The sequence below is a fragment of the Cebus imitator genome, unplaced genomic scaffold (assembly GCF_001604975.1).
Source record: "Cebus imitator isolate Cc_AM_T3 unplaced genomic scaffold, Cebus_imitator-1.0 Scaffold490, whole genome shotgun sequence".
In the NCBI taxonomy this organism is placed as follows: domain Eukaryota; kingdom Metazoa; phylum Chordata; class Mammalia; order Primates; family Cebidae; genus Cebus; species Cebus imitator.
In genome coordinates this window covers 1,384,426-1,400,086 of record NW_016107805.1, presented here as the reverse complement: position 1 = coordinate 1,400,086, position 15,661 = coordinate 1,384,426, and the positions used below count along the sequence as shown (strand labels likewise).

General features: G+C 45.4%; 2 protein-coding genes across 6 annotated transcripts in view; one reads left to right on the top strand and one right to left on the bottom strand.

Moving 5' to 3' along the window:
- NOA1 (nitric oxide associated 1) overlaps window positions 1–8,989 on the bottom strand; it is a 14,705-nt gene extending 5,716 nt beyond the window's left edge. Inside the window, exons 1-3 of one of the 2 annotated variants that reach the window (XM_017513263.2) lie at window positions 7,473–8,989; window positions 4,960–5,124; window positions 4,233–4,456 (exon numbers count right to left, since the gene is read on the bottom strand). In XM_017513263.2, the coding sequence (XP_017368752.1) occupies window positions 4,233–4,456; window positions 4,960–5,124; window positions 7,473–8,616 (1,533 nt within the window). In that variant the 5' untranslated portion in view covers window positions 8,617–8,989. The remainder of the gene's footprint in view (window positions 1–4,232; window positions 4,457–4,959; window positions 5,125–7,472) is intronic. The other variant, XM_017513264.2, reaches the window with a different exon arrangement.
- Window positions 8,990–9,373: 384 nt separating this feature from the next.
- The window catches only part of POLR2B (RNA polymerase II subunit B), a 71,298-nt gene continuing 65,010 nt past the window's right edge, over window positions 9,374–15,661 (top strand). For 3 of the 4 annotated variants that reach the window (XM_037733017.1, XM_017513256.2, XM_017513258.2), the window contains exons 1-2: window positions 9,374–9,742; window positions 15,400–15,472. In XM_037733017.1, the coding sequence (XP_037588945.1) occupies window positions 9,724–9,742; window positions 15,400–15,472 (92 nt within the window). In that variant the 5' untranslated portion in view covers window positions 9,374–9,723. The remainder of the gene's footprint in view (window positions 9,743–15,399; window positions 15,473–15,661) is intronic. The other variant, XM_017513257.2, reaches the window with a different exon arrangement.

Sequence of the window (15,661 nt, the reverse complement as noted above, 5' to 3'; positions counted from 1 at the left end):
AAAAAAAAAAAAAAAAAAAAAAAAAAAAAAGGAAATATATGCTCTCCTTATCAAGGCTTGTGGGGAGGAGTAATTTCAGTTTAAAGGAATGGGTTATATAACCTCATGTCCTAGTGGTAAGTACATATGCATTAAATGCAAATGGTTACTCCATTCTAGGTGCAAGTATAGTGGCTGAAGAACCTCTTTCTAAATTCTGGTCTTCAATTTCCTTATTTTCCACAAATATTTAGCAGAGAATGAGAGCAAGTTACAAATCTCCTATGCTTATAACAGTGAGGATTTATAATTTATCCCTATGATTTGTAATAAGTCCCTTTTACGGATGAAAAATTCCTGAAGAGACTAGAGAAAAACAGAAAAGGAAAGACAGAAGTACAAGATTCTGAAGAGATTTAAGAAATCAAAATCTGGTTAAAAAAGAAGGTAAAAATCGGACAAAAATCTTGCAAACTTCTTTCTTAAGAATAACAAGGCCAGGTGCAGTGGCTCACACCTGTAATCCCAACACTTTGGGAGGCTGAGGCTGGTGGATCACCTGAGGTTGGGAGTTCAAGACTGGCATGACCAACATGGAGAAGCCCTGTCTCTACTAAAAATACAAAAATTAGCTGGGCATGGTGGGGCATGCCTGTAATCCAGCTACTCGGGAGGCTGAGGCAGAATAGCTTGAACCCAGGAGGTGGAGGTTGTGGTGAGCTGAGATCACACCATTGCACTCCAGCCTGGGCAACAAGAGCAAAACTCTGTCTCAAACAACAACAACAACAACAACAAAGAATATCAAGAGGCCGGGCATGGTGGCTCACATCTATAATCCCAGCACTTTGGGAGACTGAGGTGGGTGGATCACCTGAGGTCAGGAGTTCGAGACCAGCCTGGCCAACATGGAGAAACCTGGTCTCTACTAAAAATACAAAGTTAGCCGGGTGTGGTGGCGCGCATCAGGGGAAACCTTGTCTCTCTTGCTCTTTTTTGTTGAGACAGGGTTTCACTCTGTTGCTCAGGCTGGGCTGCAGTGGCGTGATGTCGGCTCACTGCAACCTGCTGGGTTCAAGCGGTTTTCCTGCCTCAGCTTCCAGGGATTACAGGCATGCACCATCATGTCCAGCTAATTTTTTTGTAGTTTTAGTAGTGATAATGGTTTCGCTATGTTGCCTAGGCTGACCTCAAACTCCTGAGGTCAAGTAATCTTCCCACTTTGGCCTCCCAAAGTGCTGGGACTACAGGTGTGAGGCACTGTGCTGAGCCTGAGTCTTAATACTTCCATTTCACAACAGAGATCCTTGGTTCAGTTTAGCCAACTCTGGTTCAAGAAGTCAAATAAGTGTACCTGTAAACTGACAAGAGAAGCAAACTACTAGTGCTGACAAGACTTTTATATCTAAAATTTTGGGGTTCTCATTCTCCTGTCTAGTATTTTGTAAATTCTTGCCTTTCTGACACAAGTATTTCACAAAGGGTATATGACTGAAGTAACTACTACTCCTGATCTAATAGCATCTGAAAGGGAAAAATTAGGCTGGGCATAACAGCTCATGATCTGTAATCCTAGCACTTTGGGAGGCTGAGGCAGGTGGATCACCTGAGGTCAGGGGTTCAAGACCAGCCTGGCCAACTGGTGAAACCCTATCTCTACTAAAAATACAAAAATTAGCCAGGTGTGGTGGCATATGCCTCTAATCCCAGGTATTTGGGAGGCTGAGGCAGGAGAATGCTGAACTCAGGAGGCAGAGGTTGCAGTGAGCCTAGATCATGCCACTGCCCTCCAGCCTGGGCGACAGAGTCAGACTCCATCTCAAAAAAACAAAAAAAAAAAAAAAAGAGAATTACTTAAATTAGCTAAAGTGATAGAAAGGAATGATAGAAAACTAAAGTGATTAGAAAGCAGTTCTTGGCCGGGTGCGGTGGCTCACGCCTGTAATCCCAGCACTTTGGGAGGCCAAGGCGGGTGGATCACGAGGTCAAGAGATAAGACCATCCTGGTCAACGAGGTGAAACCTCGTCTCTACTAAAAATACAAAAATTAGCTGGGCATGATGGTGCTTGCCTGTACTCCCAGCTACTCGGGAGGCTGAGGCTGGAGAATTGCTTGAACCCAGGAGGCGGAGGTTGCGGTGAGCCGAGATCGTGCCATTGCACTCCAGTCTGGGCAACAACAGCGAAACTCAGTCTCAAAATAAACAAAAAAAAAGAAAGCAGTTCTTGGCCAGGCGCGGTGGCTCACGCCTATCATCCCAGCACTTTGCGAGGCCAAGGCAGGTGGATCACGAGGTCAAGAGATCGAGACCATCTTGGTCAACATGGTGAAACCCCATCTCTACTAAAAATACAAAAAAATTAGCTGGGCATGGTGGCGAATGCCTGTAGTCCCAGCTACTTAGGAGGCTGAGGCAGGAGAATTGCTTAAATCCAGGAGGTTGTGGTGAGCCGAGATCGCGCCATTGCACTCCAGCCTGGGTAACAAGAGCGAAACTCCATCTCAAAAAAAGAAAGCAGTTCTGAACTTATGGACTGCTAAGGAAGAAAAGATGGCGTGAGCAATTATTCTAGGAGGGCAATAGATTTAAAAGGTCTATGATTCAATGACAGGGGACACCAAATAGAATACAATTCTGAGAATGTAAGTGTTCCTGATGAGGCCAAAAAAAGCACCTAAGAAACCCATGTGGTTTCGTAGGGAGATACGGAGATAATTAGAGTATTCAGAAACTGGTCGGCAACTAGATTCAAAGGACTTGATTAATGAATCTGCTGTGAGCCTGTATCCTGGATGCACATTTGAGTCAATCAATGATCTGAATGAAGATTCAAATTGCAAATATAAAAGTAATGAGGGCTGGGCGCGGTGGCTCACGCCTGTAATCTCAGCACTTTGGGAGGCCGAGGCGGGCAGATCACGAGGTCAAGAGATCGAGACCATCCTTGCCATGATGAAACCCCCTCTCTACTAAAAATACAAAAATTAGCCGGGTGTGGTGGCACGCGCCTGTAGTCCCAGCTACTCGGGAGGCTGAGGTGGAAGAATTGCTTGAACCCAGAAGGCAGAGGTTGCAGTGAGCCGAGATTGCGCCACTGCACTCCAGCCTGGCGACAGAGCAAGACTCCGTCTCAAAAAAAAAAAGTAATGAGATTTAATGAATATTTAACAGAATAAGATATAGAATGAATTTAATTCGACAAAGTCAAAGTTACCTATGAGACCCAAAGTTATCCATGAGCAACTGGATTAAACAGAGGCACAGGGATAAGACAGGTGGAGTTAATGCTATTCTAACTCATGCTCACCTGAGAGCACTTAGTTCTCAGTGTCACACTTTAAGAACAAACATAGAAAACACTCTGAAGAGGCCTGGTACAATGAATAGCCTGTTTCTCAGGCAGCAGTGCTGTAGGGAATGAAGACAAATAATCCCAGATTGTCAGCATAGTAAATGCTCAATATTTGCTGGATAAACTAACAAAAGTGAAGAAAGGGTAGGGGTAGGTGAAGAAGAGATAGGATATTAAAGTATTTCAAAGTCTGGCAAGGGAAATAGGTATTATGTTAGTCCCAGATGGCTTTGGGTAACAATGGGTACATGTCATAGGGAGGCTGTTCAGCTCAATACACTCAATACAAACAGAAGGTCAAAGACCCAAATGGGTTATCTGGGAAGGTGACGTGACACAATTTCAGCTAATGGTGAGTCACTCCTTTCAGTTCAAGATGGAGGACCCCTTGATGGATATATTAAAGAGGTAATTCAAGCAGGGACTAGGGAGCTGGACTTCAGGGATATTCATGTTTTTTTCCAGCCTCAAAACCTAGGCTTCTGTAAATGTTTCCCTAATTAAGGTAACAATCACAATGATAAAATAAGTTGGTTGACAGCAATGAAGTCTATCAAATGGAATAGAGAACTTGATGGGATATAGATTCATCCCTAAACAGCTTTTATGAATGAATCAGAACTGAGTCTAAAATGGAAGTATACTTCGTTTCTTCCTGTTTTCTGCCAATTAAGACTGTAGTACTTGTGTAATTGAAAGTAAATGTTTCAGAGGCTGATATGAGTAGTAATAAAAACTCCAGTTTTGAGTTTAGCTGGCTCTATGTGCATTATACTTTTTCTCTATTGCAATTCCTCTGTTTTGATAAATTGGCTGTATCTGGGCAGCAGGTGATTCAACATAAACCCACTAAAAAACAAAAGAAAAGTAAATGTTTCTAAAAGAAACCAAATACATACACAATTTTCTTTTGTAATTCCAGGGGTGTCATAAAACCAGTGGGCATCTTTTACATCTTGTGCAGTCAATTGTACTTGTTTGGTGGATTTGGGTGCACCCATAACAGGTTCATTTTCCATGTCAAAGGCAAGCGAATCAGCATCAAACTCAAAGGGAACTTTATCCTTCAAGGGCGCTTTATCCTTCTGTTTTTCTGAATATAAGAATGTCCTTCCAACTCTTCCTAGAACAAGTTATATTAAGGTTATTAGTCACTCTTTTAATACTTTTGACTCCAGACAGAATTTTTATGTTTCCCTCAAACAAGTTACTAGGATTATAGTATATAAAAGTGAGACTACAATGACACTTTTGCTTTTTTTTTTTTCCAAATGCAGTGGGAGTCAGACTCTTGAAATAATCAAGGGTGTGGCTGGCTGTGTACTTGGAGTGGTGGGGGCGAGGGTGTGTGGAAATCAAACTGTTTTAAAGAAAGCCTAAAAAGATGTACCAAGAAAAGACAGACAACCTAATCTAAAGCTGCCGCATGGAGTCAAAACTTTACTACTTGTACTGCTCTGGGTTTCTAAACAGTACCCTTACCGCTAAAGGGCCTCTTTGTTGCAGAATAAGGCTGGCAGTCTCTCCCCACAAAAACTGGCTCGCCTCAGACAGCTGTATTTCAGGTTGCTTAACAAAGGATTTTAGCATAGTACCAACAAGGGTTTTCCCACAGAGGATGCTTACCTACAACATAACCATGTTTTTTCAGGAAATTAATCTGATTTTGTTCTTGCTCACTAAGATCGTCTTTGGCTTGAGTTGAATTGTTTTTAAGTCTTTGTTGCCTTTTAAACATTCTGTAAGGAGTTGGGTTGCAAATAGGAAACTTCAGAAGGTTTAATGTAGTACCTGAAATACACAGAATAAATACATCTTTAGAAAACGGAATGGGGGTTAGAAAATGAACATTTTTGAGGCTCTACACTGTGTTGGTTACTGTAATAAAATATAAAATTACTGCCACTTTACAAATGAGGAAATAGGTTAAGAGACTGGCTCACAAGGTTCAAACCAGAATTTGAATCCAAAATCTGCAGGCCCAATTTCTTTCCATTTTTATTACATTTCCATCCAGTATAAAAGTAATTCTGTGTAAAATTCAAAGTGCAAGACAGAAAAGAACGAAACTCTGGTTTCAAGGGAACAAATGGTGCAGTCAAGTTTTGTCAACTTAAATTTAAACCTGGTCTGGCATGGTGGCCTACCCTGTAATCCCAGCACTTTGGGAGGCCCAGGCGGGTGAGTCACTTGAGGTCAGGAGTTCAAGGCCATCCTCGCTAACATGGTGAAACCCTGTCTCTACTAAAAATACAAAAAACTAGCCAGGTGTGGTGGTGTGCCCCTGTAGGCCCAGCTACTTGGGGAGAATCGCTTGAACCTGGGAGGTGGGAGTTGCTGTGAGCAGAGATCACGCCACTGCACTCCAGCCTTGGCGACAGAGTGAGACTCGGTCTCAAAAAACAAAAACAAAAACAAACAAAAAAATTTAAACCATAGAAGGACTCATTTTCCAATTACAGATTACAGAAGTTTCTTTCTTTCTTGTTTTTGAGACAGTCTTATTGTTTCCCAGGCTGGAGTGCAGTGGCGCGATCTCGGTTCAGCCTCCCAGGTTCAAGTGATTCTTGTCCCAGCCTCCTGAGTAGCTGGGATTACAGGCACCAACTATCAAGCCTGGTATATTTTTAGTGGAGACGAGGATTTCACCATGTTGGCTAAGCTGGTCTGGAACTCCTGACCTCAGGTGATCTGCCCACCTCGGCCTCCCAAAGTGTTGGGATTACAAATGTGAGGCACTGCACCTGGCCACAGAAGTTTCTTAAAGTCACAAGGCTGATACTTCTGTTTTCTGGGGGTCTCACTCTGTTGTCCAGGCAGGATTGGAGTGAGATGGCCCAATTAGGGCTTACTGCCGCCTCGGCCTTCTGGGCTCAGGTGATTCTCCTACCTCAGCTTCCTGAGTAGCTGGAACTACAGGCATGCGCCAACAAGCCTGGCTAATTTTTGCATTTTTAGTAGAGACAGGGTTTTACCACGTTGCCCAGGCTGGTCTTGAACTCCTGAGCTCAAGCAATCTACCTGCCTTGGCCTCCCAGAGTACTAGAATTACAGATGTGAGCCACTGAGCCTGGGGAAGCCACACATCATTGCACTAATGGGCTGGGTGTTGTGGCTCACACCTGTAATCCTAGTACTTTGGGAGGACAAGGTGGGCAAATCACTTGAGGTTAGGAGTTGGACACCTGCCTAGCCAACATGGTGAAACTCCATCTCTACTAAAAATACAAAAATTAGCTGGGTATGGTGGTGCCTGCCTGTAATTCCAGCACTTTGGGAGGCCAAGGCAGGCAGATCACCTGAGGTCAGGAGTTCTAGATCAGCCTGGGCAACATGGTGAAACCCCATTTCTACTAAAAATACGAAAATTAGGCTGGGTGTGGTGGCTCACACCTGTAAATCCAACACTTTGGAGGCCGAGATGGGGGGGGGGAATCACGAGGTCGGGAGTTCAAGACCAGCCTGACTAACATGGTGAAACCCTGTCTCTACTAAAAATACAAAACTTAGCCGGGTGTGGTGGTGCATGCCTGTAATCCCAGCTACTTGGGAGGCTGAGGCAGGAGAATCACTTGAACCCAGGAGGCGGTGGTTGCAGCGAGCTGAGATCATGCCACTGCACTCCAGCCTGGGCGAGAGTGAGACTCCATCTCAAAAACAAACCAAAATCACAAATGTCATTAACGAATTACTCACATGTTGTATGTGTATAGTACACTGGTTTCATATGAATAAACTCAAGATGTGAACAGTAAGATTGAGGGGTGGAGAGAGGCTCACACAGTAAAAAGAACGCACACTTTCTAGAACAACATACAAAGTAGTCACAAAGCAAATCTCCCGAACAGGAACTTTCCATTTCCTTGCTTTGTTCCCTGGTGTATCTCCAGCGCCTAGTGACTGGGGACAGAGAAGTGCTCCATAATCACTTCTGTTAGAAAATTACAACAACACATCCTCAATTTTTCCTAGCAGTAAGCTGACACAGAAGAGAGGTGTGACCAGAGTGGGGAGAGAATTTTAAAGAGAAGGGTTCAGGCAGCGTAGTGGACATTAAGGGAGGATGTACTCGGTGCCTCGGCCAGGATCAGACGTCTACCTTGTCAGAAAACGAAGAGGGCGAGCCTCCTCAGACCTACCTGGCCAAGGGGAGATGGTGGCCCTGTCGATGGCTTCGGTGCCCTTGGCGGTGCAGTAATCGGACTCCAGGAGTGTGTTAAAGAGAGTGGATTTGCCGGCGTTGGTGGCGCCCACCAAGTAAACGTCCCCACGGTATCGCCAGGAGCTCTGAAGGGCAGAGATCAACTCTTCCACTCCATAGCCGGTCTTGGCGCTGATCAGCCGCACGTCCCTGACCACAGTGCGGGACCAGTCCGACGGATTCGAATTCTCCCGGTCCTGTGGCTCGTCCTTGATGGGGGGCTGTGGCCCTCGGTGGCCAGGGGCCAGCAGCAGTCCGGCGCGGGCACAGTCGTCCCAGAGTCGCTCCCGCAGCCTCTGCCTGTAGCCAGCAGCATCCTGGGGCAGGAGGTCCAGTTTGTTTCCCAGCACGATCAGCTGCTTGGATCCCACCAGCGCGGGCAAGTGGGGCAGCAGGGCGTCGGGCAGGTCGAGCAGGTCCACCATGTAGAGCACTAGGGAGGGCCCCGGCCGCCGCAGAGCCGCGCTCACCAGCTCCAGGTACTGGCCGCGGCTCACCTGCAGGTGCAGAGCGCGCCGGTGGTGCACTAGCAGCCAGCAGCGCTGGCACACGGTCCGCGCCAGCCCGTCGTCTGCCTCCGCCGCGCGGAGGAACTTCTCGTGGGGCAGATAGCCTGGCATGCTGGGGTCCTGGCAGTGCAGCTCTGCCCCGCAGCCCGAGCAGTTCACGCCGCTGGGCTGCACTGCCGGGTCCGGGTGCCTCATAACCCAGTGCTCCCGGAGCCTGGCCCGTAGGTTTTGCTGTCGCCGCTCCTCTCGCCGCTGCTGCCTCTGTTTTTCCTCCTCCTCCTGCTGCTGCTGGAGCTCCCGCAGCTGCTCTTTGGGGGTGGGTTCCGGCTCCGGTTCGAGGAGGTACTCTGGGAAGAGAAAATGCTCCCGCATGTCAGCACTTTCTCCGAAGCCCTCCGTGTCCACGGAGTCATGAGGAATCTCGCGTCCCAGCCTCGATGAGCGCCGGAAGGAGGAGGCAGCAGGGCACCTCCTCCCCAGGAACGGCTCCGGGAGGCCATGGCGCGCTGCCGTGGGAACGGATCCACGCAGGAAAGGGCTCAACAGCCTGAACGTTAGGCGCGCCGGCAGCATGAGGAAGTAGCTCTAGGCGGAGGGGCGGAGCCACAAGCTCGCGCGCGCACTAGGGCCCGAGGCGCGCGAGACCCGAGACCAAAGCGCGTGGGTACTTGGGAGGTGTCCTGGTTCTTCTCCTGGCTAATCCCTTGTGTTCTCGCGATTAAAGCTCTGAGACTGAGAACCTACTTAAAGCTGCGGCAAAGGGCCCGGAGGATTAAGTTAGGTGGGCAGAAGAGGTCTGCCTGTGCTTGGGTTTTTCACTTTCAAGCTTCTTTAACGCCTCACTGCTATCACAAGCAGTCCTTAATAAATCACATTTAAAAAGGGTCTTCCGGCCGGGCGCGTGGCTCACGTCTGTCAGCACTTGGAAAGGCCGAGGCGGGGGGGTGGGGTGGGGGTGGGGGCATCACCTCAGGTCAGCAGTTCGAGACCAGCCTGGCTAACATGGTCATAGCCCTGTCTCTACTAAAAATACAAAAATTAGCTGGACATGGTGGCGCGCGCCTGTAATCCCAGCTACTTGGGAGGCAGAGGCAGGAGAATCGCTTGAACCCGGGAGGCGGAAGTTGCAGTGAGCGGAGATCACTCCACTGCACTGCAGCCTGGGCAACAGACCGAGACTCAGTTTCAAAAATTAAATAAATAAATAAAAATAAAACATAGCTTCGTGTTGTTTTGATCCTTATAAAGGCAAATAAATTGAGCATCCTAATGTCGCGGATTCACATAACGAATACTTTTCATTAGTAAGCATACTTGATTTTGTTTTCAGGTGTCGTTATTTGTGCAACAACATTGAAAAACAAGCAGAAATAAAACATTCACGGGACGAGTCCGACCGCAAATTGCGGGAGCTCTCCTCTCAATCAGCCACCGACAGCGGCGGCACACAATTTGCGCGTAGGCAACTCTAACGCCAGCCCCAGCGCGCCCTACACTTTGCGCAGGCGCAGATCCTAACTTTGGCGTTCTTGTGGGCGGCCTTTGGTGTGAGACGCATAGTATTCTGGGAACACTGGAGACGGAAGTTACTTTGTCCCTAGCTCCAGGCGTTGGTGGCTTCTGTGCGCTTTTTTGTCTTTTCGGTTTCTAGAGTTAGGAACTCGGGAATCGTTCGGCAGTATGTACGACGCGGATGAGGGTAGGTGAACACTGAAAACACACGCCATGGCGGTCCATTTAAGCAGGGAAGCGTGGGGAAGTGGTCGGATGGAGGATTTGGGGCCTTCCCACGCGCGGGCCGCACAGTCCCCCAGCCTTGTTACCATACCTTCCAGGCCCGGAACGAACCTGGGCTAGGGAGGGGCGGAGCGTGCAGGGAACTTAGCATTAATGTTGCCGGCTAGGTTCACTGCTGTTCTCAGCCCTTTCTCGTTTCTTTTGATCTTATCCCTGCCTCCTGTATTGAAGTAGCGTGCAGAACCGTAAGATAAATTCCGTTGTGATAAATTCCGTTGTTTTGAATTTGTCTGAAGCAAAGGGCACCCTTTAAAAATTATCCTAAAAGCCACAGTCGACTTACTGAATAGCTCAATTGATGTCAGCATGTGCAAGGAAGTGCGGAAGGCCCTGGAAATACACTGGGACAAAGAATATTGGAGAAGGGGGGTGGGAGGCGAAACTCGGTTTAGTCTCACATTTCTTCATGCTTTTTGTAAGTGAAATTGTCTTAAAGGATGGCTTTTAAACTTCTTGTCACAATGCCACAGTTCTCAGATGATATATATTCTTCTGCACAGGACCAATGTATAGCTTTTTCTTTGCGCATATACAATTCTTAGTAGTGGCCGAGTGCAGTGGCTCACCCTGGCACTTTGGGAGGCCGAAGCGCGCCGATCGCTTGAGACCAGCCTGACCAACATGGGGGAAATCCTGTATCTACTAAAAATAGAAAAATTAGCTGAGTGTGGTGGCGTGCGCCTGGATTCCCAGCTACTCAGGAGGCTGAGACTGGAGGATCGCTTGAGCCCAAGAGGCGGAGGTTGCAGTGAGCCGAGATTGCGCCACTGCACTCCAGCCTGAGTGACACCCGTCTCAAAAAAAAAAAAACAAAAAAACTTAGTCGAGTCTAGTGTATTTTCGTAGCTGCCTTTTCCGTAGCTGCCCTTTCGGTAGCTGCCCTTTCCATTCTCCGTATCTACTAATTCAAACCTTATTTTCTTCTAGCTCTTAATTCTGTGGCCACGCCTAACATCTCTATTTCCTCAGCAACTTCTGATAAATTAGATGGAAAAAATTGAAGCAAAAGCTTAAACTTTTTTTTTTTCTTTTGAGACTCAGTCTAGCTCCAGGCTGGAGTGCAGTGGCACGATCTTGGCTATCTGCATTCTCCGCCTCCTGGGTTCAAGCGATTCTCCTGCCTCAGCCCCCCGAGTAGCTGGGATTACAGGTGCCCACCACCATGCCCAGTTTATTTTTGTGTTTTTAGTAGAAGAGAGGGGTTTCACTCTGTTGGCCAGGCTGGTCTAATACTCCTGATCTTGTGATCTGCCCACCTCAGCGTCCTAAAGTGCTGGGATTACAAGTGTGAGCTACCTCGCCTTGCCTCTTTTTTGGTGTGTGTGTGTTTTTCTTTCTTTCTTTTTTTTTTTAAGAGATGGGGTCTAGCCATGTTGCCCAGGCTGGTCTCAAACTCCTGATCTCAAGCCATTCGCCTGCCTTGACCTCCCAAAATCCAGGGATTACAGGCGTGAGCCACAGTGCCTGCCCAAAAGCTTAAATTTTAAAGCTGTTTAAACTTCTTTCTCATTAATATCTTGTGTTCCAGAAATTTATTAGCATCATCATATTCCCTGTTAACTACTATCTCAGTAGAAGAAAAACAGAAAAAAAGATTTTTTAAAGCGTAATTTTTGGCTAGGTAATATATTTTCATAGCTCACAAACCGGAAAATTTAAAAAGGTTAAAATGCAGTGGCTACTTTAACAATTGAGACCAGCCTGGGCAACATGGGAGATCCCCTCTCTGTAAGAAATAGGAAAATTAGCTGGAGTGTGGTGGTGCTCACCTATAGTCCCAGCTACTTGGGTGGCTGAGGCAGGAGGATCACTTGAGTCTGGGAAGCTGACCCTGCTGTAAGTTGAGGACAAAGTGAGACCCTGTCTCCAAAAAAAAAAAAAAAGTTAAAGTGTTAGGTCTCCTTCTTACCTACCATTTGCCCAGTTTGAACTCTCCACAGTAGGTAACTACTGTTATAATAGGTTCTTATCACTCCACAGTTTCTTTTTATTTTTTGAGAGTATTGCTCTGTTACCCAGGCTTGAGTGCAGCAGCACAATCTTGGCTTACTTACCATCGCCTCCCTGGTTCAATCAGTTCTCCTGTCTCAGTCTCCCAAGTAGCTGGGATTACAGGCATGCACCACCATGCCCAGCTAATTTTTGTACTTTTAGTAGAGATGGGGTTTCTTCTTGTTGGTTAGGCTGATCTCAAACTCCTGACCTCAGTGATTCACCTGCCTCGGCCTCCCAAATTGCTGGGATTACAGGTCTGAGCCATTGCTCCCAGCCTCCACAGTTTCTTTATGCATATTTAAGCAAATATAAATGGGATTGTTTTCTCTTTTTTTAAGGACAGAAGGTAACATTTACACTTTTCTCCACTTTTAGATTTTGCTTAATGGAGATGTTCTTGTCAGTACGCACAGAGCATCACCTGCTGCCGCCCCTGCCCCCACCCCCAGCTACCTAGTTTGTGTGGATGTAATATAACTAGTCTCTTGATGGATATTTGATTTGATTTATTTCTAGACTTTTTCTGTTAAGTGCTGAAAGTGAATAATCTTGTACATATAATTTGCCCAAATATGCCTGTAGTATACATTCCTACATATAAAATTGTCAGGTCAAATGATATGCACCTTTAAAACATTTTTGCCAAATGGTGCCAAGTGACCACCACAGTGGTGATTGTTCTAATTTTGTATTCTTACTAGTCATGTATAACGATCCTGTGGAAAAAAAAAGAGAGTTTATCGAGTTGCTTTAGCAGTGAACCTACATTTTATTCATGCCCATGTCCTCTAAAATGTTTGTTAGGTATGTCCTCATCAGTTTTTAGCGACTCCTTTTTAGCTGGCTTCTTTCTACGTGAAAGTGTCAGATTTCTGTCATCCATATGGAAACAAGTTAAGCTCTTTTTTTTGAGACGGAGTTTCCCTCTTATTGCCCAGGCTGGAGTGTAATGGCGCGATCTTGGCTTGATGTGATCTCGGTTCACCGCAACCTCCACCTCCCGGGTTCAAGTGATTACTCCTGCTTCAGTCTTCCGAGGAGCTGGGATTAGGGGCATGTGCCACCACGCCCAGCTAAATTTTTTTGTGTTTTTTTTTTTAGTAGAGACAGGGCTTCTCCATGTTGGTCAGGCTGGTTTGAACTCCTGACCTCAGGGGATCCACCCACCTTGGCCTCCCAAAGTGCTGGGATTACAGGCGTGAGCCACTGCGTCCTGCCTCAGAAAAAATTTGATGAATGGATGAATAAATGAGTCTCCTTTATGGGTTCATTTTCTTTCATATGACTCTTAAACAAAAGTGTTCCCAAATACCCTGCCTTCAGTCTCCCTTCTCTGTGTAAAATCTCCTTTTTCTCTTGCTCATTTATTAATGATTCCAACTCCATACTTTTTTTTCAAAGTTTAAAACGTTTATTGACACGTAATAGATATACGTCTGTTATGTGTCATTGTATATCTACTATGTGTCACATGTTCTTTGTCTATAATTTAGACTGTTCATTTGAGTTTATGTTCATACACGTGTGCCTACTAGAAGTATTTGAAGGGGTATGTGATTTACAGATATCTCTAAAGCTGACTTAATCATGACCTCTTCTCCTTCTACCATTTTACTTGCTTCTCCTGTGTGGCAGTGATACTAGCTTTTAATCTCTCATCAAAGCTAGAAATCTCTGAGCTATCGTAGTTAGTTTTGTCTTTCTTACCCTTTCCCCATGTGTAAGGATTAATAATTTCAGTCCATTCAAGAAGGATGTATTAAAAATTTCTTTTGTATATGTATCAGATTTTGAACCCAAAGCTCTTAGGTTTTACAGGCTATATTTGTGTACATTAGAATAAACCCCAAAAATACAGCACACTTATTCTTTCACGTAAGAAGATTGGACTAATATTGGAGGACCAATGCACACTGATTTTTTTGAATGCATAAATTACTATTGTACAACTACCCTAAAATTTAGCTACTTAAAAAATTTCTTTGTTATGTTCATGGATACTGTAGGTCAAGATTTTGGACAGGGCATAGCAGGCATGACTTGCCTGTGTTCCACTGTGACTCTTGTTCATTTGGGAAGTCATTAAGGCTGAGTGTTGACAGCTGGGTGACGGATGATCTATAGTATTGACACTCATTTCTGACATGAGACATAGCCTAGAAGGGCTCAAGGACTAAAATTGCTAATGGAGCATCTGTAAGTGGCCCCTCCTTACGGTTTGGGCTTCCTCAGAATGTAGCAGCTTCAGAATAGTGTTTGACTTAAATTTTTTTTTTAAAAATTTTTGAGTTGGATTCTTGCTCTGTTGCCTAGGCAGAAGTGCAGTGGTGCCATCTCAGTTCACTGCAACCTCTGTCTCCTGGGTTCAAGCAATTCTCCTGCCTCAGCCTCCTGAGTAGCTGGGATTACAGGCATGTGCCCCCATGCCCAGCTAATTTTTGTATTTTTTAGTAGAGACTGGGTTTTGCCATATTGGCTTGGCTCATCTTGAACTCCTGACCTCAGGTGATCCATCCACCTTTGGCCTCCCAAAGTGCTAGGATTACAGACCTGAGCCTCTGTGCCTGGCCTGTGTATGACTTTTTAATGACAGCTCAGGACTCCAGAAGCAAGTGTTTTAGCATACATGACAGAAACTGCATTGCCTTTTCTGATCTGACTTTTGAAGCCATTCAGCATTGCATCATTACTTCAGCTACATTCTTTTTTTTTTTTTTGAGTTAGAGCTTTGCTCTTGTTGCTCAGGCTGGAGCGCAATGGTGCAATGTTGGCTCACTGCAACCTCTGCCTCCCTGGTTCAAGTGATTCTCCTGTCTTGACCTCCCGAGTGGCTGGGATTATAGGCATGTGTCACCATGCCTGGCTAATTTTGTATTTTTAGTAGAGATGGGGTTTCACCATGTTGGTCAGGCTGGTCTCGAATTCCCAACCTCAGGTGATGCACCCGCCTCGGCCTTCCAAAATGTTGGGATTACAGGTGTGAGCCACCGCGCCTGGCCTTTAGTTGTATTCTCTTAGTTACAGGAGAGTCAAAGTCTACCCGGATTCAAGGAAAGGATGCATAGACCACTATATCTGATGATAGGAGTGTTAAGATCACATTATAGAAGACCGTGTGGGATGGGAGATAGGCTTGTGGCCATGTTTGGAAAATGCAATCTTTCATAACTGTACATGTATGAAATGTTGCTGTTATAGATCACCCCACCTTAGGGTGTTGCCCAGCTGTTGGAATCCTTCCATGGCTCTCCCCCTTACCCTGTTCTCTGACTCTAGTCTCTGAAAATCTTATTGATCGATAAAATGGAAAACTTAAAATTCATACAACTTACATTGAACCTTACTAGTAAGCCTCTTTGTATATTGGAAGAATACCTGTGTGACATAGACATAAATTATTTTATTAATGTAATTGAAGTTTAGAAAAGTGGGGTGAAAGGATTACTTATTCAGCAGAAAGAAAATAATGTTTCTGCTACGTAAAGTCATATGTAAAGTCATAAGAGCAAGATGTTAACTAAGTGGCATCTCGTTGCAAATGAGTACAATATTTTGTTTTTGCAGATATGCAATATGATGAGGATGATGATGAAATCACCCCGGATTTGTGGCAAGAAGCATGCTGGATTGTAATCAGGTAACTGTGGACCAAACTGAATAAGCTTGAAAAGACACTGTAGATTTCCTGCTTATTCTTGATAAATAGATGTTCTGTATAAATATGCTATATGAGAGTATTTATCATTTTATATATATATATATATTTTTTTTTTTTTTTTTTTTTTTGGGAGACGGAGTTTCGCTCTTGTTACCCAGGCTGGAGTGC